General features: G+C 65.8%; 2 protein-coding genes across 2 annotated transcripts; one reads left to right on the top strand and one right to left on the bottom strand.

Annotated features, from left to right (window-relative positions):
* Positions 1-68: 68 nt before the first annotated feature.
* On the top strand, positions 69-6,725 carry LOC104565983 (adipocyte enhancer-binding protein 1-like). The gene is made up of 21 exons (XM_088537832.1): positions 69-300; positions 455-844; positions 1,262-1,324; positions 1,415-1,486; positions 1,593-1,683; positions 1,743-1,864; positions 1,958-2,062; positions 2,288-2,365; positions 2,445-2,519; positions 2,608-2,717; positions 2,800-2,939; positions 3,017-3,101; positions 3,184-3,328; positions 3,402-3,490; positions 3,578-3,701; positions 3,783-3,979; positions 4,075-4,254; positions 5,366-5,711; positions 5,802-5,941; positions 6,011-6,110; positions 6,178-6,725. The coding sequence occupies exons 1-21, from the start codon at positions 69-71 to the stop codon at positions 6,723-6,725; spliced, it is 3,432 nt and encodes a 1,143-aa protein (XP_088393958.1).
* A 10,755-nt stretch (positions 6,726-17,480) lies between these two features.
* On the bottom strand, positions 17,481-23,048 carry FHIP2B (FHF complex subunit HOOK interacting protein 2B). The gene is made up of 17 exons (XM_088537800.1): positions 22,997-23,048; positions 22,835-22,913; positions 21,595-21,764; positions 20,809-20,913; positions 20,088-20,207; positions 19,809-19,988; positions 19,531-19,727; positions 19,348-19,453; positions 19,202-19,278; positions 18,904-19,093; positions 18,670-18,830; positions 18,462-18,587; positions 18,292-18,382; positions 18,084-18,227; positions 17,869-18,009; positions 17,691-17,791; positions 17,481-17,586 (listed from the first exon to the last, which is right to left on the bottom strand). The coding sequence occupies exons 1-17, from the start codon at positions 23,039-23,041 to the stop codon at positions 17,481-17,483; spliced, it is 2,139 nt and encodes a 712-aa protein (XP_088393926.1). The 5' UTR covers positions 23,042-23,048.
* Between the last annotated feature and the right edge of the window lie 692 nt (positions 23,049-23,740).

The raw sequence follows: 23,740 nt of genomic DNA, 5'->3' as shown, positions 1-23,740 counted from the left end.
CCGAGCCCCGGCGGCGGCGGAGGCAGCGGCGCGGCCGGACGGGGCGGGCGGCAGCCGAGGCGGCGGCGATGGAGCTCCCGGTTCCGGGCTCGCCGGGCGGCTCCTGCCTCGTGCTGGCGGCGCTGGCGCTGCTGCTGCTGCCCGGGGGCGGCCCGGGGGTCGCGGCGACGCCGCCCCCGCTCAGCGACGCCGAGATCGAGGCGATTCTGCGCGGCTTGGCCGGCCGCGACCCCGGCCCCGAGCCCGGGCCCAAACCCGGGCCGGTCGGAGCGGCGGGAGCGAATCCCGAACCCGGGAGGGGTGAGTGACCCCTCGCCTCCCCCGCAGCACCTGGGCACTGGCGCGGGGCGGCGGGAAGGGGCTGGCGCTGCAGGGACCCGGAGGGACGGGATACCGGGATACCCCCGGCGGGATACCGGGATACCCCCGGAGACCCCCCATTCCCGTCCCGCAGGAACCGTCCTGGTGACGCTCGCCGAGGCCGAGAAGCCCGGGAAGCCCAAGAAGGAGAAAGGTCCCAAAGCCCCCAAGAAGCCCAAAGGCTCCAAGAAGGACAAGCAGAAGGAGAAACCCCCCAAGAAGCCCAAGGAGAAGCCGCCCAAAGGCACCGCCGATGGCCCCAAGGGCTCCAAGAAGCCCAAGGAGAAGCAGCCCAAAGCGCCCAAAAAAGCGGCGGGTGGGAAGAAACCCGGGGCACCGGCCGCGCTCCCCGAGGAGGGGCCCGAGGCGCCGCGGTCCCCCCCGCCGCCGCCGCCCCGGACTGAGGACCCCGCCGGACCCCCCCCGCCGCTGCCGCCTTGGCCCTACGAGGAGGAGGAGGAGGAGGAAGGAGGCGGGCGGCGAGGTGAGCCCGCACCGCGGGGCGGGGGGGGCGGCTCGCCAGACCAGACGCGGAATTTGAAGGAAAAATAACCCAAAAAAGGGCTTAAAAAACAGCCAGAGCAATTCCCCCCCGCGCCGCTTCTCCGCCGCCTCCGCCCCCCCGCCCCACTCCATCCCGATCCCCCCCCCGCGACTCCCCCTCTTCTGTTATTTGCTCGGAATCGCAGTATTTTTCTCCCAAATCTGGCTCCCTTCCTTCCTTTTTTTCTCCTCTGCTTGGGAAGTTCATTCCTCAGCGGTTGCTGCTCTTTTTGATTATCTTTTCCCTGCAGTTTCTCATCCTCATTTCACCCCCGCCCCCTGCGTTGTCCCCCTGACCAAAGGGGATGGCATGGGGGGTCCCCCCACCACCCCTCTGTCCTTCTGCCTCTGTCCCCAGGAGAAGCTGAGGAGCTGCCACCAGAGCCGGGAGCAGAGGAGCGATGGCCCGGGGGGGATTTTGGTGAGCACAGCGGGATGGGGGGACATAGGGACACAAAGAGGGGGTGACAGCTGTGGTGACCCCCCTCCAACACATCCCTCATCCCCGCAGAGCTGCCCGAGGAGACGGAGCCGCCCACGCTGGACTACAATGACCAGCTTGAGCGCGAGGACTATGAGGATTGTACGGGTGTCTGCGCAGGGGGGGACACCCTGAGGTCCCCAAGGGTGGCCATGGGGCCTTTTGTCCCCACATTTACCCTCCCCTCCGTGTCTTTTGCCACCTGCAGTCGAGTACATCCGTCGGCAGCAGAGACCCCGCAAGCCCCCGAGCAGGCAGAAGCCCCCGCGGGTCTGGCCTGAAGCGGAGAAGCCGAGTGAGTGCAGGGAGTTGGGGACAGAGGGGACACCGTGGGGCGCTTGGGGACTGTGGGGTGCAGGGACCCCCGGTGCCTGCCCTGGCACAGCCCCTCTTGCCCCTTAGCTGAGCCCCAGCCGCCGCCACCGCCGCCACCAGAGCGGGACTATGAGGACGGCTTGGAGCGCCCCGACTATGATGACCGTGAGTGTTGAGCCCCCCTGTCCCCACTTCAGGGCGCTCAGTGTCCCCCTCGGGTGTCCCCCCAGTGCCCCCTTCCTTGGTTCCTGCCTGCAGTGGACTACGGGCTGCCACCGCTGCCACCGCCACCACCAGCGAAGCCCGAGAAATATCCGGATAAAGAGGATGAGATGGAGACGGACGAGGAGAAACTCAAGCCGGGTGAGTGATGAGGTCCCTCAGGGCGGTGATGGGTCCCTTGGCCTGGGTGGCGGGTCCCTCAGGGTGGGTGATGGGGCCCTCTGGATGGGTGATAGGTCCATTGGAAAGGGTGACGGGTTCCTCAGGGCAAGTGATGGGTCCCTTGGGATGAGTAATGGGTCCCTCAGGGTGGGTGATAGTCCATTGGGGAGGGTGTCACCTGCCTGATCCCCTCCTCTGGCCCAGGGACGCACAAGAAGGGTGGCAGCAGCAAGGAGGAAGAAGAGGACCCCTGGGCAGAGGAGAAAGGCCGTGACCGCAAAGGTGGGTGCTGCCCTCTGGGTGCTGCCCACCTACTCCAGCCTCTTCCTCTGCCTTCTCCATTTCACTCCCTTTTTCCTAGGAAAACCCAAAAAACCCGGTGGGAAGAAGTGGGACCCAGATGAGGACGAGCGGGCGCCTCCGGAGGAGAAGACGAGTGAGTGGGTCCCAGCGCGGGGGGCGGCATGGGACCCCCCAGGGGACACCGGTGCCACCCCCCTTTCCCTGCCCCCCCCTCGTGGCAGAGTGTCCCCCCATCGGGCTGGAGTCCCACCGCATCGAGGACGAGCAGCTCCTGGCCTCGTCCATGCTGCGCCACGGCCTGGGCGCCCAGCGCGGGCGCCTCAACATGCAGGTGAGCCCCGACGCGGGGTGAGGGGCTCCCCGTGCCACCAGTGCCACCTCCCGGTGCCCACGGGCCACCCTGTCCCCACCAGGCGGGTGCCAACGAGGACGACTTCTTCGACGGCGCCTGGTGCGCCGAGGACGACGGGCGCACGCACTGGCTGGAGGTGGACACCCGCCGCACCACCAAGTTCACCGGCGTCGTCACCCAGGGCCGGGACTCGCAGCTCCAGTAGGGGCGGCCGTGGGGCCTCGCGGCGCTCGCCGCGGCGCCGCTGCCCGCTCAGCCTGTCCCCTTCCGTCCCCCAGCGAGGACTTCGTCACCCGCTTCTACGTGGGCGTCAGCAATGACAGCCAGACGTGGGTGATGTACACCAACGGCTACGAGGAGATGGTAGGTGGGGGACACCCCGGCGCGCGCCCGTGCCCGGGGCACCCTGTCCAGCTCCGTCCCCGTCTCTGCCTCCCCGCGCCAGATGTTTTATGGCAACGTGGACAAGGACACGCCGGTGCTGACCGAGTTCCCGGAGCCCGTGGTGGGCCGGTACATCCGCATCTTCCCGCAGAGCTGGAACGGCAGCCTCTGCATGCGCCTCGAGGTGCTGGGCTGCCCTCTCTCCGGTGAGAGCGCGCGCAGGGACGGGGACGGGGACGGCGGTCGGTGGCAGTGCCAACGCGCTGTTCCCCCATACAGGTGTCAGCAGCTACTACACGCAGCAGAACGAGGTGACATCCAGTGACAACCTGGACTTCCGCCACCACAGCTACAAGGACATGCGGCAGGTGAGGCCGGGGCGCTGCAATGGCCCGGGTCTGTGCCCGTGCCCGTCCTGCAGACGTGCGTCACCGCTTGTCCCCACGCGTCCCCAGCTCATGAAGGTGGTCAACGAGGAGTGTCCCACCATCACCCGCATCTACAACATCGGCAAGAGCTCGCGGGGGCTCAAGCTTTACGCCATGGAGATCTCCGACAATCCGGGCGAGCACGAGACCGGTGAGGCCGGGGTGGCCCCGGGGGCCGGCACGGCAGCGGCCGGGCCCCTTGGCGGGGTGTGACGAGGCGCCGTGGCCGCAGGCGAGCCCGAGTTCCGCTACACGGCCGGGCTGCACGGCAACGAGGTGCTGGGCCGGGAGCTGCTGCTGCTGCTCATGCAGTTCCTGTGCAAGGAGTACCGGGACGGCAACCCACGCGTGCGCGCGCTCGTCACTGAGACCCGCATCCACCTCGTGCCCTCCCTCAACCCCGACGGCTACGAGCTGGCCCGCACCGCGGTACGCGGGGGACGCAGGGGACGCGGGGGACGCGGGGGACGTGGGGGACGCGCCGCGCGGGCGGCCGCCCCGGGGTGCTCAGCGCTCGCCTGCAGGGCTCCGAGCTGGGCAACTGGGCGCTGGGCCACTGGACGGAGGAGGGCTACGACCTCTTTGAGAACTTCCCCGACCTGGCGGCGCCGCTCTGGGCGGCCCAGGAGCGGCAGCGGGTGCCGCCGCGCTTCCCCGAGCAGCGGCTGCCCGTGCCCGAGCACTACCTGGACGAGGGCGCCGCGGTGAGCGTGGCGCCGCGGGGGCGGCGAAGGGAGGCTGCGGGGCACGAGGGGAGGCCGTGGCACGTGAGGGGAGGCTGCAGGGCATGGGGGCATGGCCACGGTGCGTGAGGGGAGGCTGCGGCTTCTGAGGGGAGGCTGTGGTGCATGACAGGAGGCTGTGGAATGCAAGGGGAGGCCGTGGAACGCAAGGGGAGGCCACGATGCATGAGGGGAGGCCGTGGAATGCAAGAGGAGGCCGTGGAATGCAAGGGGAGGCCACGGTGCATGAGGGGAGGCCGTGGGATGCAAGGGGAGGCCATGGTGCGTGAGGGGAGGCTGCAGCTTCTGAGGGGAGACCTGCAGGGCATGGGGGCATGGCCACGGTGCATGAGGGGAGGCTGTGGCATGCGAGGGGAGGCTGTGGTGCGTGACAGGAGGCCGTGGAATGGAAGAGGAGGCCGTGGTGCATGAGGGGAGGCTGTGGGATACAAGGGGAGGCCACGGTGCGTGAGGGGAGGCTGCAACTTCTGAGGGGAGGCTGTGGTGCATGACAGGAGGCTGTGGAATGCAAGGGGAGGCCGTGGAATGCAAGGGGAGGCCACGGTGCATGAGGGGAGGCCGTGGGATGCAAGAGGAGGCCGTGGAATGCAAGGGGAGGCCACGGTGCATGAGGGGAGGCCGTGGTGCATAAGGGGAGGCCATGGAATGCAAGGGGAGGCCATGGTGCATGAGGGGAGGCTGCGGCATGCGAGGGGAGGCTGTGGTGCATGAGGGGAGGCCGTGGAATGTAAGGGGAGGCTGTGGTGCATGAGGCGAGGCTGTGGAATGCAAGAGGAGGCCACAGTGCATGAGAGGAGGCTGTAGCATGCGAGGGGAGGCTGTGGTGCGTGACAGAAGGTCATGGAATGCAAGGGGAGGCTGTGGAATGCAAGGGGAGGCCGTGGATTGCAAGGGGAGGCCGTGGTGCGTGAGGGGAGGCCGTGGAATGAAAGGGGAGGCCACAGTGCACGAGGGGAGGCCGCAGCATGTGAGGGGAGGCCGTGGCGCGTGAGGGGAGGTGGCGGCACGCGGCAAGGCCCTGTCGTGTGCGGGGAGGCGACGGCAGCGCCCCTGTCCGTGCCCGTGGCCTCAGGTGGCGGCAGAGACGCGCGCCGTGATGGCGTGGATGGAGAAGACGCCCTTCGTGCTCGGCGCCAACCTGCAGGGCGGCGAGCGGCTGGTGTCCTACCCGTACGACGCGGCGCCGCCGCCGCCGCCGCCGGGCCACCCCGCGGCGCCGCTGCGAGGCGGCAGCGAGGAGGACGAGCGGCCCGAGGTGCGGGAGACGCCCGACCACGCCGTCTTCCGCTGGCTCGCCATCTCCTACGCCTCGGCGCACCTGGCCATGAGCGAGAGCTTCCGCGGCGGCTGCCACGCGCCCGACGCCACCCAGGGCACCGGCATCGTGCAGGGCGCCCAGTGGCGCCCGCGGGCGGGCAGTAAGCGACGCTCCCTGCCCTCTGCGCCCGCAACGGGTGGATACGGAGGTATCGGCATCGGCATCATCTTCCCTCCGCTCTCTCCGCCAGCCATGAACGACTTCAGCTACCTGCACACCGACTGCCTGGAGCTCTCCATCTACCTGGGCTGTGACAAGTTCCCGCACGGCAGCGAGCTGCGGCGCGAGTGGGAGGACAACAAGGAGGCTCTGCTCACCTTCATGGAGCAGGTGGGTGGCGGGTGCCGCGGGCGGCCCCCGGCCCCGGCAGCGCCCACCACCCTCCCGTCCCTCGCGCAGGTGCACCGGGGCATCAAGGGGCTGGTGACGGACCAGCAGGGCCAGCCCATCGCCAACGCCACCGTGCTGGTGGCCGGCATGGGACGCGGCGTGTGGACAGGTAAGGCGGGGGGTGACGCTTGGAGGGGACGGGGTGGCACCGCAGTGGCACCTCTGTTTTCTGGCAGGTGCCGGTGGCGACTACTGGCGCATCCTGAACCCGGGCGAGTACCGCGTGTCGGCCCGCGCCGAGGGCTACAACCCCGTCGTGAAGACCTGCAGCGTCCTCTACGACCTGGGGGCCACGCGCTGCGACTTCACCCTGGCGCGCTCCAACTGGAAGCGCATCCGCGAGATCATGGCCCTCCAGAGCCGGCGGCCCCTGCGCCGCCCGGGCCTGGGCCGCCCCATGACGCCCCGCGAGTACCTGCGGTACCGCCTGCGCCTGCGGCACCGCCTGCGCCAGCGCCAGCGGCTGCAGCGCCCCGAGGGCACCGCAGACGCCGGCGGCGGAGGTGGCCCGGCGCCCACGGCTGCCATGTCCGTGCCCTTCTTCAGCAGCACCGTCGCGGTGCCCCGGAGCCAGGAGCCTCCCACCGCCGGGTCATGGGCCACGGAGAGCGACGAGACGGTGGCCACGGAACCGGCGACGGGGACGGCGGCAGAGCTGGCGGGCACGGCCACCGCGAGGCCCTTCACCACGGCCGAGACCTACACCGTGAACTTCGGGGACTAGGCGCTGGCCGCTCCCGGTGCGCCCGGGGGGGACCGGGGGGACCCCGCTCTCCAGGGCAGGGCCCACACGGAGGCGGCACCCCCCGTTCCCCCCATGGCTTTGGCGACACCAATAAAAGCAGCTCTGTCGGCACGCGCGGCCCCTCGCTTCTCTCAGCTGCCCAGGCTGGAGGTGCCCAGCACGGCGTCCTGGCGGCTCTGCAGCATCTCCGGGCCCCTCCTCATCTCCAAAGCCCTGTGTAGGCCTCTCCCGCAGCTTCATGTCCCTCTTTCCCGGGGATCCATGCACTGGATGCATCACTGCAGATGTGGCCCCACCAGGGCTGAGCAGAGGGGCAGGATCCCCTCCCTCGACCTGCTGCCAAGGACACCCCAGGACCCCGGGGGCCTTGGTGGCCACCAGGGCCCAGCGCTGGCCCGTGGTCACCTTGGTGGCCACCAGGACGCCCAGACCCTTCTCCGCAGAGCTGCTTTCCAGCAGGTCCCCCCCGGCCTGTCCCTCCCTGGGGGCGGACCCGGCTCTTGCCTCCGCTGAACTCTACGAGGTTCCTCTCCTCCCAATTCTCCGCCCAGCGCTGCCCGTGCGGGCATCGTCACTGTCCCCACGCGGGGCCGGTGCCGCCCCCGCGTCCCGCCCCGCAGCGGCCGCGATGGCGTTCGCGGTGCCGGGACCGGGACCGGAGCACTGGCCGAGACTGGATCAATGCCTCGGGGCGGCTTCGGACCCACTCACCGAAGGGAGGATCACGGACATTCAGATGGGCCGGACCCGGGGCAGCCAGCGCGGGGAGCCCGGTCCCAGCCCCGGACCCGTCTGCGCCGCTCTCCCCCCGAGCACGACCGAGGGTGAGCGACCGGCACCGGCCCCTGCTCCGGGCGCCGGCCGGGGACGGCGGGGAAGGGACGGGACTTTCTAGGGGCATCCGGGGGGCGGGATGGGGATGGGGGCACCTAGGAGTGCGGGGCACTGCAAGAGAGCCCAGGCATGGGCCATGGGTGGCGGTGCTGGGCACCCAGGGATGTGGGGCAGCCCCACTAGCCTTTCCTGGGCTCACCGGTGCCCCCGACCCCATCGATCCCCCTCTGCGTCCCGTAGTCGCCAACAACCCCGAGAAGAACAATACTCCTGAGAAGGAAGGTCGCAGCGTCCCCAAGAAGCCCGAGGAGAAGCTGCCGAACTGGACCCAAAAAGCAGCGGCTGCCCTCCTCGAGGGGGATCCCGAAGGACCGCAGACCCCTCTGCAGATGTCCTGGGCAGAAGACCCCACCTGGCCATCCCCGTGGCTGCTGCCTTGCCACTATGATGAGTATGATGAGGACGAGGAGGAAGAGGAGGAAGGAGTCGGTGGGTGTCAAGTTCAGCTCAAGCTCTTCGGGGGCGGCGGGGGCGGCGTGGGGAGGGGGAATTAGAGGGAAAGTAAATAAATAAATAAGCAGGAGGAAGAAGCTGCACCAAACGACCACCCTTGTCCTCATCCCGTCATGGCCCCGGAATGGGAGTATTTTTCTTTGAAATATGTCTCACTTCCCCTTTAGCTTTCCTCCTGTTGGGAAATTCATTCCTGTGAAGTTGCTGCTTTTGCAGTTATTTTCCCTGTAGTGTCTCAGACTCGATTCGACCCTCCCCGCCCGCATTATCCCCTGCCCAGAGGGGACACCAAGGGAGGGTGACAGCGGCGGGGTCCCGTCCCCCACCTCCAACGCGCCCCTCTGGTCCCCGCAGAGCTGCTGGGCGAGACGGGGCCGCCCTCGCTGCACCGCGACGAGCAGCTCGAGCGCGAGGAGCACGAGCCCTGCACGGCCACCCGCGCCGGGGGCGGTCACCGGGGACCCCGCGAACGGCTGCCAAGCGGCGGGGAGGATCCCCCTGCTTTTAACTCCCACCCATTTTGATCCCGCTCTTCTTTTATTCCCGCCACAGCCGAGTACATCCGATGGGAGCTGAGAGCCCCGGCAGCCTCCGAGTGGGCAGAAGCCCCCGCGGCTCCGGCGCCAAGCGGAGAAGTTTCGTGACCGCGGCGGGGCCGGGGGCTCCTCGCCCGCTTCGCCCCCTCCAGACACGGACCCCGCGGTCACCCTCGTGTTCCCCTGCGGCTTTGGCGACACCAATAAATGCAGCTTTATCGGCACTCGCGGCTCCTCGCTTTTCTCTGCTGCCCGGTCCCCGCAGGGCGAAGCCAGGACCGGATCACGTCCCTCGACGTGCGGGGGAAGCTCTTCTCAACGGGCCGCTGCTGGTGCCCAGTCAGGACCGGTGCCGGTGCCACCGGCCCAGTCAGGACCGGTGCCGGTGCCACCGGTGCCAGCGCCACCGGTGCGCGGTAAATTGAGCCCGCACCGGAACAGGAGCGAGGAGGGCAGCTCGGCAGACCAGAAGAGAGGGGGACGGGAGAAAAAAATAACCCTGAAGAGGGTAAAAGAAGCCCCACCGAACCACTTCTGCTTGTGCCAGCCGCCCCTGTCACTACATTCCCTTTCCCCACCCACCCCCCGCCCCGGTTTGTTATTTGATCGAAATCGGAGTATTTTTCTCCCACATCTGGCTTCCCCGCCCCCGCCCCTCGCCTTTTTTTTTTCCCCTTGTTTGGGAAATTCACCCCTTGCCGGCCTCTGCTGTTTTTGATTAGCTTTTCCCAGTGGCTTCTCCAGTGCTGGAGACGCCAGTAAGGGACCCAGCCCTCGAGGTGCGGGGAGGGGGGCTCTTCCCATCGTGCCGGTCCCCACGCGGGGCTGGTTCTGATGCCGCCCCCGCCCCGTCCCGCCCCCCGAGCGGAGGCAGCGGCGCGGCCAGACGGGGCGGACGGCGGCGGCGGCGGCGATGGAGCTCCCGGTTCCGGGGTCGCCGGGCGGCTCCTGCCTCGTGCTGGCGGCGCTGGCGCTGCTGCTGCCCGGGGCCGGCCCGGGGGTCGCGGCGGCTCCGGCCGTGCTCAGCGACGCCGAGATCGAGGCGATCATGAAGAGCTCGAGACCCCGCTCCGTCCGCTCCGAGCCCGGGCCCATGGCTGGACCCAGAAGGTCCGCGTTCTGTGTGACCAGAGAGGAGTTTGGTGAGGGACCAGCACTGACAGGGAGGATGTGAGGGTGGACTTGGGGCACCTGGGGGTGTGGGATACAGATGGGGGCACCCAGGGGTGCAGAGCAGTATGGGGCATGTGGGGTAGAGGTTGGCACCCAGCCAGGGGGGGCTGCTCTTGCCCTGGGTGGGCTCCCCAGTGCCCGCGATCAGCCCCATCCATCCCTCTCATCCTGCAGAATTCCTGCTGATGATAGGAGAGTTGGTCAAGTCTGAGAACTCCACGGTGCCCCAGAAGGAGAAAGGTCCCAACATCCTCAAGGAGAAAACACCCAAAGCCCCCAAGAGGCCCAAGGGCTCCAAGAAGGGCAAGAAGAAGAAGAAATCGCCCAAGAAGAAGCCCAAAGGCCCCACCAATGGTCCCAAGGGCTCCAAAAAAATCAAGGAGAAACAGCCTGAAACAGTGGAGGGTGAGAAGGAGCCTGAAGCACCGGCCACACTCCTGGGAGAGGGTCCCAAAGGGCCACGACCCCCTGCTCCAGGTGCTGAAGACCCTGTGTTGTCCCCCTCCGTGTCTGCCACCTCAGTCCTACAAGCAGAATGAGCACGAGGAGGAAGGAGTCGGTGGGTGGCAAGGTGAGAACAAGCACCCTGGGCACAGGCCTTACGAGGTTTTTAGAGGACAAATCCTCAAACCAGGAAAAAAAATATCTGTATCAACTGATTCTCCCCTCCTTGTCCCCATTTGTTCCCGCCTTGTCCCTGGAGTCAAATATTTTTCACCAAAATCATCTTGCTCGCTTCCTCCACTTCCTTTTCTTTTTCTTTCTTTTTTTTTTTTTCTCCTCCTGGTTGAGAAATTCATTCCTCGGTGGCTGCTGCTGCTGCTGCTTCTTTTTCCTCCTGATTTCTCAACCCCATTTTGCACTCCGCTGTGGTGTCCCCTTGTCCAGAGGTGACGGTAGGAGAGGTCCTGCAGGACCCTGCCACTCCTCTATCCCTCCATGTCCCCCAGGACCCTGCCACTCCTCTATCCCTCCATGTCCCCCAAAGGCAAAGCCAAGCGGCCAACTGCAAGAGCTGGATGCCGAGGATGGCAGGAAGGTTCCCTTCTACGATAACCACGAATGTAGAGCTGGATCCCTGCCGGCTCCTGCTCCTTGCCCGTGTCACTCCATCCATGGTCCCCGCGGTGCCAACGCTGTCCCCAAGGCTGGGGGCAGAGTGTCCCCCCTCCCAGACTCTGGAGCTGGGTGGGAAAGGACCTGCCATCCCCTGGCCAAGGAGGGGGATGCAGGAGCCCCGTGCCAAGGCTGGTACCTCCTTGTCCCCCCCATCCCGGCATGTTTTCTTACACCAATAAATACAGCTCTGTTGGCACATGTGGCATCTCACTTCTCGCTGCTACCCGGCCCAAGTGTCACCGTGCCAGTCCTGCCACCAGGATGGAGAAGGATGACACATGAGGGGGTGCCAGGTCTGTGTCACCATGGGGCTGATGTGTCCCACCCACCAGGTGCCCTCCAGGTAGTCGTCCATGCTGCTGTAGTTGAACGTTCTCACCCTGATGTCCCCAGAAACCTGCAATGTTTAGGGGACGAGGAAGGGGACAGACGGAGGTACCCGGTGCCAGTCGATCCCATGATGCCCACGCTGGTCCATGGGCAGAGTGGGGATGAACAAGGGCACCTCAAACCACTGCATTGCAGAGGGAGGGGGTTTCTCGTGCCACCTCAAAGCACGGTTTGCTGCCAGGTCTGCTTTGCTGCCCAACATACCGCAAGAAGCTCCGCTTGGCCCCTCTCCTTGCCCCAGAAGGTGCTCGAGGGCTAAGTGAAGCCAAAAGGGTCTGAACTTGGAGGTGGGAGGTGATGGGGGACCAGCACGAAGCCCCCTCGTCCTCTGTTGTTTTCCGTCTGGGCGCGGAGCCCGATCCCCACGTGCGGGCCAGATGGGAGCTGGCAGGGCCTGTGGATGCTCCCGCCGCCTTTCCGGGAAGAAACACGAGTTTCCAGCAACCTCCCAGCCGGCGCCAGGCGTGCAGAGCTCGGGAAAGGCTCCGAGAGGCCCACGAGGGCTCTCGGCCACCCTCAAACCTTGTCTCCCCCTCGGCCAGGACCAGCCTGTGGTCCCTGCTGGGAGCTGCCAGCCCCATCTCCGTTTGGGAAGGTCCAGGGGAGAGGGGCAGCCGGGATTTCCTCTGGCTTTGGCTCTCCTTGCTCTTCCTTAAGGCATCAAGAGCAGCTCTAAAAAGGCTGCTGCTAAAAACTGGGGCTGGATGTGTCTTGGGAGGGAGCTGAGCCGCAGCAGGAGCCCAGGCTGCACAGACACGAGCGGCGACGTGACGGGACAGTTCCCTCCCAGCAAAGGAAAACAGCAGGCAAAGGAAAAGAAAACTCTGTGACAAGGAAACCGAGTCCCGAGTCTGCCTGAGGGCAGCAATGAAGCCAGAAGTGTCATTTTTTCAAGCCCAAATGATGCAAGCGGCCAAAAGCAGAAAACAAAACAAAATAAAACCCACTTGTAGCCTCTTATTCTTGGCTCTGCACCCAAAATGTGCAGATCAGAGCTGCTTTTTTTTTTTTTTTTTTTCCCAACTTTTCCCTGCAGGCGCTTCTGGCTGCAAGACAAGCCCCAGAAACCTTGTCTCATCCAGGGTTCCAGGAAGCCGAGTTTCCACAAAACTGCCAATTCTTTTTGTGCCCAGTAAAATCTACGGCTGTGGCGCAGAGCAGCAGGACTAGGAGCAGGCTGGCTCCAAGGTTTGCATCCCCTTGGCCCTGTTACGGAGCCCAGCAGCCCAAGGAAGGCAAGAAAAGCCCCAAAACCTCCTTAGAAGGGCAAAGGAAAAAGCTGAGCTGGCCACAAGAGGGTGAAATTGGACAACCGGCTCCTGCACTGCACAGGGAGCTCTGTTTAGTGCCAAAGACCTGCCCGAAAGCGTCATTCCCGAGCGCTGCCAGCAGCCGGGTTTGGGCTGCGGGGCTGCAAGAGCGAATGGAAACGAAAGCGGCGCCACGGAGCAAAGAAACAGCCCCTTGGGCATCACCGAGCCCCCGTCTCCTGCCTACTTCCCGGCCAAGCTGCTGTTAACTCATTTCTGACAGCAAATGGATGGTTTGCTGCTCCCAAACCGCTTTCTTCCTTCTTATTTCCTTGATGTTTGAGACGATGCAAGAAGCGTCCTGCCAGGTATGGGGCTCCCTGACACGTGCCCATGGGCGCCGGGGGCCAGGGCCACCTGTGGGGGGACATTTATGGGGGTGGTTGGGGATGGCGCTGTGTCGGAAAAAACAGATGTTGCCTCCTGGAGAGACTTGCAGAGGTTGCATGAGTGATGCGTGAGCCTGCTCAACCCGTGCATGAGCTGCCATAGGCAATGAGCGTGCTTGCACAACCGATGCCACCGCGTGGATGCTCCTTCCTGGATGTACTAGGAAAACTAGGCAGCGGCTGCGTGCCCTGCACGCTGTGCTCAGTGCCCTGTGCTGCAGCAATGGCGTAACGTGCAGTACGTGACATCTGTGGTGTGCACCATGCCATATGCCACGAGCACTGTGCAAGATGCACCATGCACCGTGCAGTATGCAATGAGCATCTTGCAATATGCACTGTGCACTGTGCAGTATGCCATGAGCACTGTGCAGTATGTGATGAGCACTGTGCAAGATGCACCATGCACCATGCAGTATGCAACGAGCATCATGCAATATGCAGTGTGCCCCGTGCAGTATGCAATGAGCACCATGCAGTATGCCATGAGCAACGTGCAATATGCAGTGAGCACCGTGCAGTATGTGATAAGCACTGTGCAAGATGCACCATGCACCGTGCAGTGCGCAAGAGCATCATGCAAGATGCACTGTGCAGTGTGCAGTATGCAAAGAGCACCATGCAATACGCACTGTGCACCGTGCAGTATGCAATGAGCACTGTGCGGTATGCAGTGAGCACCGTGCAGTGTGGGATGAGCACTGTGCAATATGCACCATGCGCTGTGCAGTATGCAAAGAGCACCATGCGATATGCACTATGCACCGTGCTGTGCGGAAAAGCTCGCTGTCAAGAACTGAATGTCCAAAAAGGAGACAGAGGAGTCCTAAAACTTTATTCAAATAAAGGGAGAGTCCAGCGGGTATATCCCTGTGGGGTCTCTCAAATTGCTGGAGGACGCAGCCCCCCTTTTATCCTAATTTCCCGACCGAGGGAAGCCCTCTCCTTTCCCCATTGGCCAAGGTACTCAGAAGTTACAGCCTTCCCGGCCCGCCTATACCAAACTCCTGCCATCTGTTCTCAGCTAAGGTCCCCTGACTCCTTTGTCCCCCTTGCTGAAGAATGTGGGGGAATTCCCCTATTTCCCTCCTTTGTAAAGGCCCCCATCTCGTTGCAGATGGCTCTTTTTGTCCCACTCGCTCATGGCTCCGCTCAGTTTCCCCTCTCTTTGTCCTGCTCTTCAGCCAGACTGTGGGGAAATCCCCTTATTGATGAATACACAAACTTGAGCATTCTGCTCAGTGAAGTATGCAACGAGCATCATGCAATATGCACTGTGCATTGTGCAGTATGCCATGAGCACCGTGCAGTATGTGATGAGCACTATGCAATATGCACTATGCACCGTGCAGTATGCAACGAGCATCATGCAATATGCAGTGTGCACCGTGCAGTATGCAATGAGCACCATGCAGTATGCCATTAGCAACGTGCAATATGCAATGAGCACCGTGCAGTATGTGATGAGCACTGTGCAATATGCACCATGCACCGTGCAGTACGCAACAAGCATCATGCAAGATGCACTGTGCACCGTGCAGTATGCAAAGAGCACCATGCAATACGCACTGTGCACCGTGCAGTATGCATGAGCACTGCACAGTATGCAGTGAGCACCGTGCAGTGTGGGATGAGCACTGTGCAATATGCACCATGCGCTGTGCAGTATGCAAAGAGCACCATGCGATATGCACTATGCACCGTGCTGTGCGGAAAAGTTCGCTGTCAAGAACTGAATGTCCAAAAACGAGACAGAGGAGTCCTAAAACTTTATTTGAATAAAGGGAGAGTCCAGCGGGCATATCCCTGTGGGGTCTCTCAAATTGCCGGGGGACGCAGCCCCCCTTTTATCCTAATTTCCCGACCGAGGGACGCCCTCTCCTTTCCCCATTGGCCAAGGTACTCAGAAGTTACAGCCTTCCCGGCCCGCCTACACTGAACTCCGGCCTCCTGTTCTCACCTAAGGTCCCTGACTCCTTTGTCCCCCTTGCTGAAGAATGTGGGGGAATTCCCCTATTTCCCTCCTTTGTAAAGGCCCCCATCTCGTTGCAGATGGCTCTTTTTGTCCCGCTCACTCATGGCTCCGCACAGTCTCCCCTCCCTTTGTCCTGCTCTTCAGCCAGACTGTGGGGAAATCCCCTTATTGGTGAATACACAAACTTGAGCATTCCGCTCAGTGCAGTATGCAACGAGCATCATGCAATATGCACTGTGCATTGTGCAGTATGCAATGAGCACCATGCAGTATGTGATGAGCACTATGCAATATGCACTATGCACCGTGCAGTATGCAACGAGCATCATGCAATATGCAGTGTGCACCGTGCACCGTGCAGTATGCAATGAGCACCATGCAGTACGCCATGAGCACCGTGCAATATGCAATGAGCACCGTGCAGTATGTGATGAGCACTGTGCAATATGCACTGTGCACCGTGCAGTATGCCATGAACACCACGCAGTATGCCATGAGCACGGTGCAATATGCACTATGCACTGTGCAGTATGCGATGAGCACCGTGCAGTATGTGAGGAGCACTGTGCAATATGCACCACGTGCCGCACAGTATGCAACGAGCATCATGCAATATGCACTGTGCAGTATGCAATGAACACCGTGCAGTATGTGATGAGCAATGTGCAATATGCACTGTGCACCGTACAGTATGCAATGAGCATCGTGCAGTGTGGGATGAGCACTGTGCAATATGCACCAGCGCCGTGCAGTATGCAACGAGCACCATGCAATATGCACTGTGCGATATGACGCTCCGCAGCATATGACGTCACGCACTGCGCAATATGCGCGGGGCACGAGGCAGACTATGACGCATGCGCAGTAACGCACCGCGCGCTGCTCCCTCCCCCCCCTACGGCCTGCGAGCAGAGTGACGGCCGTGCTGCCCAATGGAAAGCGAGCTCCGCGCGGGGAGCGGCCAATGGGCGGCGAGGGGGCGGGCTGGCGGCGCGCGCGACGGAGCGCTGGGACGCGCGGTGAGGCGGGGGCGGTGCGCGCATGCGCGCGGCGGGGCCGGAGGGACGGGGGCTGCAGCCGCTCCACGAGCCCCGCATTGCACCCTGCACCCCCAGCCGTCCCCATTGCAACTCCCCCCATTGCACCCTGTACCCCCGGCCCTCCCCATTGCACCCTGCAATGCCCCCATTGCACCCTGTACCTCCAGCCCTCCCCATTGCAACCCCCCGTTGCACCCTGCCACACCCCCATCCCTCTTCATTGCAACCCCCCCACTGCACCCTGCACCCCCATACCTCCCCATTGCAACCCCCCCATTGCACCCTGCACCTCCATCCCTCCCCATTGCACCCTGCAATTGCCCCGATTGCACCCTGTACCTCCAGCCCTCCCCATTGCAACCACCCTATTGCACCCTGCACTCCTATCCCTCCCCACTGCAACCCCCCCATTGCACCCTGCACCCCCAGCCGTCCCCACTGCAACCCTCATTGCGCCCTGCTGCACCCCTAGCCCTCCCCATTGCAACCACCCCATTGCACCCTGCACTCCCATCCCTCCCCACTGCAACCTCTCCATTGCCCCCTGCACCCCTGGCCCTCCCCATTGCAACCACCCCATTGCACCCTGCACCCCCAGCCCTCCCCACTGCACCCTGCAATCCCCCCATTGCATCCTGCACCTCCATCCCTCCCCATTGCAGCCCCCCATTGCACCCTGCACCCCCAGCCCTCCCCCTTGCAACCCGCATTGCAACCCCCATTCCATTCTGAACCCCCCAGCCCTCCCCATTTTAACCCGCCCATTGCACTCTGCTGCACCCCAAGCTCTTTCCCCACTGCGCTTCTGTGCACCCCAAACCCTTCCCCCTTGCAACTCCCCATGCACCCTGTTTCCCTGTTGCACTCCCGTGTAAATCCAGGGCGCTGCATCCTGGCCAGGGGCACGGAGAGGCAGCTGGTGCCAGAATAAAAAGGACCTTTGCTCCCTGACATCCCTGTGGCTCCTTGCGGGATGGGAGGGCCGGGATGCACACGGAGCAGGGATGTGCACGGAGCGGGACGAGGTGCAGCGGGATGGGATAGGGCAGAGCATAGAGCCAAGCCCACGGTTTTATTATCACCAAGCACACACCGCACCGCACACGCCGGCCGGGCCGGACCGGAGCCCGGATCCCCCGCGGGAAGCTTTGCCCTTAGCCCTCTGCGACTCACCCTGCGCGGCCAACGGCCCCAAAGGCCCTGCCGTGCCCGGGGGCAGTGCCAGGGCTGCGGCGCCGCGGAGTGGCCGCACGATGTGCCCGGCGGCAGCCCCGCCGGCGGAGCTGGGAGGTAGTTGGCACCCGGCACCGCTCCAGCGCCGTCCCGCGCCGCTGCCTTGGTGCAGGGGGGCTGCAGCGCCCTTTGGGTGGCATTGCCACCCGCGCCGGGGCCGCGCCGGCATCGCGCGGCCGCAGCCGCCAGGAGGTGGCGGGCCGGGAGTGGGCGCCGTGGGGCTCAGGAGGCTCCCTCGGGCGGCCCCTTCACCAGGGCGATGGCAGCGAGCTCCTTGCAGAACTCCTCGAGCAGCACGACGCCCTTGAGCAGCGTCGCGTGCTCCAGCCTGCGGGGACGCGGGCGGGTGCTGCCATGAGCCCTGCGCAGGACACGTGTCCCCCCCTCCCGGCCACGTGTCCCCCCGTCCCGGACGCCCGTCCCGGCACTTACTGCTCTCCGGGCACCAGCCCCATGAGCTGCCGTCGGACCAGCAGCAGCTTGGCCCTGAACTGCGGCACGCGCTGGATCCGCTGCATGAGGTCCCCAATGACCTATGGAGGCGAGCAGGGTGAGTCCCTGCTGGGGAACGATGTCCCCCGTGCTGTCCCCATCCCGGCGGCGCCGTTACCCGGATGAGCACGGAGAAGAGCGAGCGGCAGCCGGGCACCAGGTCCACGTAGGGGTCCAGCAGGTACTCGTGCAGGTGGGGATGCGGGAAGGCGGCCAGGCGGGACAGCACCGATGTCACCTGCAGGTTGAGGCTGTAGGGCTGGGACACGCGCGAGATGCTCAGTGGGACCGCGGCACCGCGGGGCTCCCGCTGCGCTCCCGAGGGGAGCTCACCTGGTCCAGGACGTGGCTCATGCGCTCGAAAAGCACCTCAAGGAAGCGGCCCTCGTAGAAGGGCGTCTCGGGAGGGCCGTGGCCGAGCGGCCGTGGGGCCGTCGGCCACCCCCATGCGGCCGCGCTGGCCCGGGCCGCCTGCACCTGCAGGGAGGGACCGCGGTGGGCGAGAGCCGTGAGGGCGCCGGGAGCCGCCCCGGGCACTCACCATGGCCAGCGCATCGTGCACGTAGGTGTCGTAGCCGCCCTCCTCGGCGCACGACGAGGTCTTGGCCTCCTCGGGCACCAGGCACAGGAAGCTACAAGAGGAGGAGGAGGAGGAGGAGGAAGGCCGGGGTGGGATGCAGCGCGGCATTGCTGCGGGTGGCCAAGCCCTACCTGCTCACCACCTCATCCACCTGCCCCGGCCCCTCGGCACGGGCCCGTCCGCGCCGGGCGGCCGGCGGAGGCGCTTCCGACTCCCCTGGGAATCCGCCGGGGAAGTAGGGATCCTCCTCGAGCTCCCTGCGGGGCGGGCAGAGCGGCTGAGCCCCAGCGCGGAGCCCCGGCCCGCCGCCGCCTCCGTGCCAGCGCGCTCCCCGCTCACGGCGCGTCCTCGTCGGGCTCGGGCTCGTGGGCGCCGCGCTCGTCGTGGCCGCGCTGCGCGTAGCCGCGCGTCTCCAGGTTGCGCAGCGCCAGGTTGTGGGGCACGTGCTCGTGGGGCGCGCGCAGGAGCTCCTCGAAGAGCCGCAGGGTGACCAGGCTCACCTATGGGGACGCGGCGGCCGTGAGCCCTGCGGTGACGCCGGCGCGGCGCCCCACGCGCCGCCGCCGGGCTCACCTCGTCGGAGAGGTGGTTGCAGCGCTCGATGAGCTGGGCGCGCAGCTGGGCGCCGTGCGCTCCGCGTGCCTCGGGCTGCCGCTCCGGCCCCAGCACGAAGAGCACGAGGCCGCCGAGCAGCGCGGGCGCCCGCACGTGCCGCACGGTGCCCGTCAGCACGGCCGTGGCGCGCAGCACCGCCAGCTCCGACCTGCCGGGAAGGGCGAGCGGCGGGCGCTGCAATGCGGGCGAGCACCGATGCAGCGCAGAGGGGCTCTGCAGGGTGCCCGGGGTGCCCGCGTGCCCTTGGCACACTCACATCTGCAGCAGCTGCGGCTGCAGGATGCCCCGGAACAGCTGCTCGCACACGGCCTCGGTGAGGGCGTCCGCCACGAGCTGCGGGCGAGCAGAGCGTGAGCGCCGGTGCCAGCGCGCCGGGCGCCCGCACGGCCCCGCGCCGCTCACCGGGTGTGCGCTGCGCGCGAGCTCGTCCATGAAGTCCAGCCAGCCGAAGAAGGCGACCAGGCTCTCCTTGCCCGGGAAGGTGGCACCGCCGGCGTCTCCCTGCGACCTGCACGGGCAGAGCACGTGGAGGGGCTCGGGCACAGCCGCGGCTGCAGCCCCGATCCCGCCGGAGCCCCCCTGCACCTCCAGGTGACTCTCTCCAGGGCCAGGATGTCGTCGGGGTGGGCGCCGGCGGGCACGGCGCCGTACAGCGCGCACAGATGCTCCGTCAGCAGCGGGCACAGGGCGCTGTGCTGCACCAGGCGCGCTGCGGGCGCCTCCTGGGCCAGTGCCACGAGGGAGAGCAGGTTTTCCCGGGCTTTCAGCGCCACGCGGCTCTTCTGCGCGAGGAAGAGGAGGGAGGCAGCGTGGGGACACCATCTGCACCCGTGTGGCCCCCTGGGCCAGCCCTTCCCACCTACCTGGCTCTTGCAGAGCCCCATGAGGCAGGTGATGAGGTTGTGTTCACGGCGTGGCGAGGAAGGCTCCGGCGCCGGCACGCGCCCGGCATCCTCGGCCGCAGCTCCATGCGGATGCTCTCCCTGCTCTCCAGCACAGGCAGGCTCCTCCGTCGGCGTCTTCCCGCTCAGGAGACTCTTGCCCTGGCAAGGGGAGGAAGAGCAGCAGCCTTCGTCCCCGGGCAGAGGGGACCCGCGAGGGCTCGACGGATGGCGCCGCCGGAGCGCGCCGCGGCTCCGCACCTCCAGCACGTAGGGCAGCAGGGCCGGCTCGTGGCGGATCTTGGCGCAGAGCACGGCGGCGAACTGCACCTCCTCCTTGTGCGCGGCCGAGCCCAGCGCCTGGCCGAGCTGCAGCAGCTTCTGCGCGGGAGCGGGGCGCTGAGCAGGGTGCCACGCGGCACGGTGCGCTCCCCACGCGGCACGGAGCGTTCCAGAGCATTCCCCATGTGGCATGGAGCATTCCAGAGCACTCCCCGTGCGGCACGGAGCATTCCCCATGCGGCACGGAGCGTTCCCCACATGGCCCGGAGCATTCCCCGCGTGGCACGGAGCGTTCCAGAGCATTCCCCATGCGGCACGGTGCACTCCCCGCGCGGCACAGAGCGTTCCCCATGTGGCACAGAGCGTTCCCCTCATGGCCCAGAGCATTCCCTGCGCGGCACGGAGCGTTCCCTGTGCGGCACGGAGCGTTCCAGAGCATTCCCCACGCATCACGGAGCATCCCCACGCAGCACAGAGCGTCCCCGCATGGCACAGAGCATCCCCGCGCGGCACGGAGCATTCCGGAGCGTTCCCCGCGTGGCACGGAGAGCTCCCCATGCGGCAGGAGCGTTCTGGAGCGTTCCCCGTGCGGCACGGAGCGTTCCCCATGAGGCACGGAGCGTTCCGGAGCATCCTTGTGCAGCACGGAGCGTTCCCCGTGCGGCACGGAGCATCCCCGCGCGTGGGCGGCCCGGCTCACCTGCACGGGCCGGTGCACGTTCCGGTAGTGCAGCAGGGGATGCTGCACCTGGCCCAGCACCCTGCTGAAGAAGAGGAGGACCTGCTGCCGCATCCCGGGTGGGTACTGGAAACAAGGAGGGCAGAGGCGTCAGCGAGCGCCCGCCGACCCCTTTTCCAGGGTTATTCCTGGAGCGGCACCGCCAGGGAATTGAAACGCGGCGCCCCAAGCGAGCATGGCCTTGTGGCAACAAGAGGGCCGAGTGCCTTTCCGAAACACGGAGCGAAGACGAATATTGCTGCCATTGCCACTTCCCTTTGTTCGAGTAAAAGGTTATTTATAGGGAGCCGCAGTAGCACGGGTAGCAGAGCCTGGGACGGCTGTTATTTTTAGGCTGTGCCTATTTTGCAAGGTGACTTTTTATAAACTCAGACTCCTGCAAAGCACAGGGCTGGGGTGCCAGTGGTGCAAAGCCCCAGAGCAGCCTGCACAGCGAGCGCTGCACGTGAGCACGTTTGGAGCTGCAGGGGACAGTCAAAAACCCGTGCACAGAGCAGGAGGAATAAGCTGCAGCAGGAGGGAGCTCCTCGACCAGGCGATGCAGCCCCCAAAGATACGGGTGGGCACAACCATGCCAAAAATCTCCCAGGAATTCCCTGCCACACTCTGCAAACTGCCGTCACCCCAATATAACACCTGCAAAGCCCAAACTGTGGAGCAGCAGGGCAAGGCACGGGAAGGGGGTGCTGCCAGGCGCTGGGTGCTTGCAGCACGGGGGGTTTTGGGGGCGCAGGGACGCGCAGGCACCTCCGCTTTGCCCAGCGTGCTGAGGGTCTCCAGGAGCTTGTGCTGTAGCAGGTATTCCAAGCACGGCCCGGCCTCCCCCGCCGGCTGCTGCTTCTCCTCGTACACCAGGATGTCCAGCATCTGCTTGAGGCGCCACGGGATGTCGGTCTGCTTGGCCGGGGTGCTCTCGTCTGCGAGATACAGCACATGGGGCTCCGAGCACCATTCCCAATCCTGGCACCATCCCTGGACATGGGGCTCCGAGCACCATCCTCGATCCCGACACCATCCCCGGACATGGAGCTCCGAGCACCATTCCCAATCCTGACACCATCCCTGGACACGGGGCTCCAAGCGCCATCCCCAATCCCGGCACCATCCCCGGACATGGGGCTCCGAGCACCATCCTCGATCCCGACACCATCCCCGGACATGGGGCTCCGAGCACCGTTCCCAATCCTGGCACCATCCCCGGACACGGGGCTCCGAGCACCATTCCCAATCCCGGCACTATCCCCAGGTATGGTGCTCCGAGCACCATTCCCAGCCCCGTGGGACCCCGAGCACCCCGCGACGGGCTGAGATCGTCCCGGAGCGCTTCGGCACGTCCTGGTGCTGCCGCTTCCGGCGTGCAACACCCCAACTGTTTTGGACCCAGCATTCCCAATATTCCAAGGCTATTAATGCTGGCGACGTAGATGGCAACACCACAGTAGAGGCCTGGGAGCACTAGAGGTTGTTTCCTCTGCTCGGGGCCTACGGAGTTCCCTGTGTCCCGGCCAGAGCTGCAGGGCTTTCCCGGCACGCAGGGCAAGGCTGTGAAAGCCTCCAGCGCGGCCCAGGGGCCAAATTCCTGCTGGGAAAAGGACACGAAAGCAGCCACGGCCCTGGTTTTAGTGCCCCAGCTGGCGGCGCGGCCCTGGAGAGGGACCTGTGCCGGCCACAGGCCTCTCGGGAGCGTCGGCACTGCCGGGAGCAGCCGGGGACACGGCCCTGGCTGTCCTGGGTGCCCCTGCCCTGGTGCTGCCCCGTGCCCAGGTCCCCGTGTCCTGCTGTGGCAGGGGGTCCTGTCCCGGGGCACCTGTTGGGGGCTGTGGGGACCCTGTCCCCAGGCCACGGGACCCCATCTTGGGGCGCGGGAACCCATCCCAGGGCGTGTGGGAATCCTATTCCCAGGCCATGGGAACAGCACCTTAAATGTGGGAAGTCTGTCCCGGGACGGAACTCTCCCTCCCGGGCCTGCCCCCCGGTGCCTGCTCACCCGTGGCCTCCAGGTAGTAGCCGGTGATGCCCTTCCAGTGCTCGGTGAAGGCCTCCAGCAGGTCCACGCTGGGCTCCCGCTGCGCACACCGAGGCCGCGGTGAGGGGCGCCCGCGCCCCGCGCCGCCCCCGCGGGCTCCCCCGCGCCCCCGGCGCCGCTCACCGCCTCCACCGCCTGCTGCAGCAGCGCGCCCAGGCGGCTCAGCATGGCGGGACCGCCCGGTACCGACACCGGTACCGGTGCCGGTGCCGACACCGGCCCCGGCGCTGCTCCAGGCGCCCCGCGCGGCGCCGCTCCCGCCGCTGGCTCCGCCCGCGGAGGCGGCCCGACCGAGACGCCTCCCCCGCGGCTCCGCTCGGCCCGGCCCGGCCTGGGGAGCGGGGAAGGCGGTGGAGGGAGGTCCCGAAGAGCCGGTGGGACTGGGGACCCGCCGTGCACAGCCCGTACAGGCGGGGGGGACCCGCGTGCACAGCCCGTAGCGGACACGGGGACCGCCGGGCACAGTGTGCACCAGGGCACGGGGACCCGCATGCACAGGGACACGGGGACCGCCGGGCACAGTGTGCACCGGGACACGGGGACCCGTGTGCACCGGGACACGGGGACCCGCATGCACCGGGACACGGGGACCGCCGGGCACAGTGTGCAGCGGGACATGGGGACCCGCGTGCACAGCCCACACCAGGACATGGGGAACCCGCATGCACAGCCCGCACCGGACATGGGGACCGCCAGGCACTGGGTGCACCGGGACATGGGGACCCACGTGCACAGCCCACACCGGGACACGGGGACCGCTGGGCACAGTGTGGAGCGGGACATGGGGACCCGCATGCACTGGGACACGGGGATCCACATGAACAGCCCGCACCAGGACCTGGAGAGCCCTGTGTACAGTCCATACTG

Source organism: Tinamus guttatus, unplaced genomic scaffold (genome assembly GCF_059628265.1).
Source record: "Tinamus guttatus ecotype Peru unplaced genomic scaffold, ASM5962826v1 Tinamus_guttatus_pri_ptg000866l, whole genome shotgun sequence".
Taxonomy (NCBI): domain Eukaryota; kingdom Metazoa; phylum Chordata; class Aves; order Tinamiformes; family Tinamidae; genus Tinamus; species Tinamus guttatus.
The sequence above is the reverse complement of the archived record's forward strand: the minus strand, read 5'-3'. Positions and strand labels throughout refer to the sequence as shown.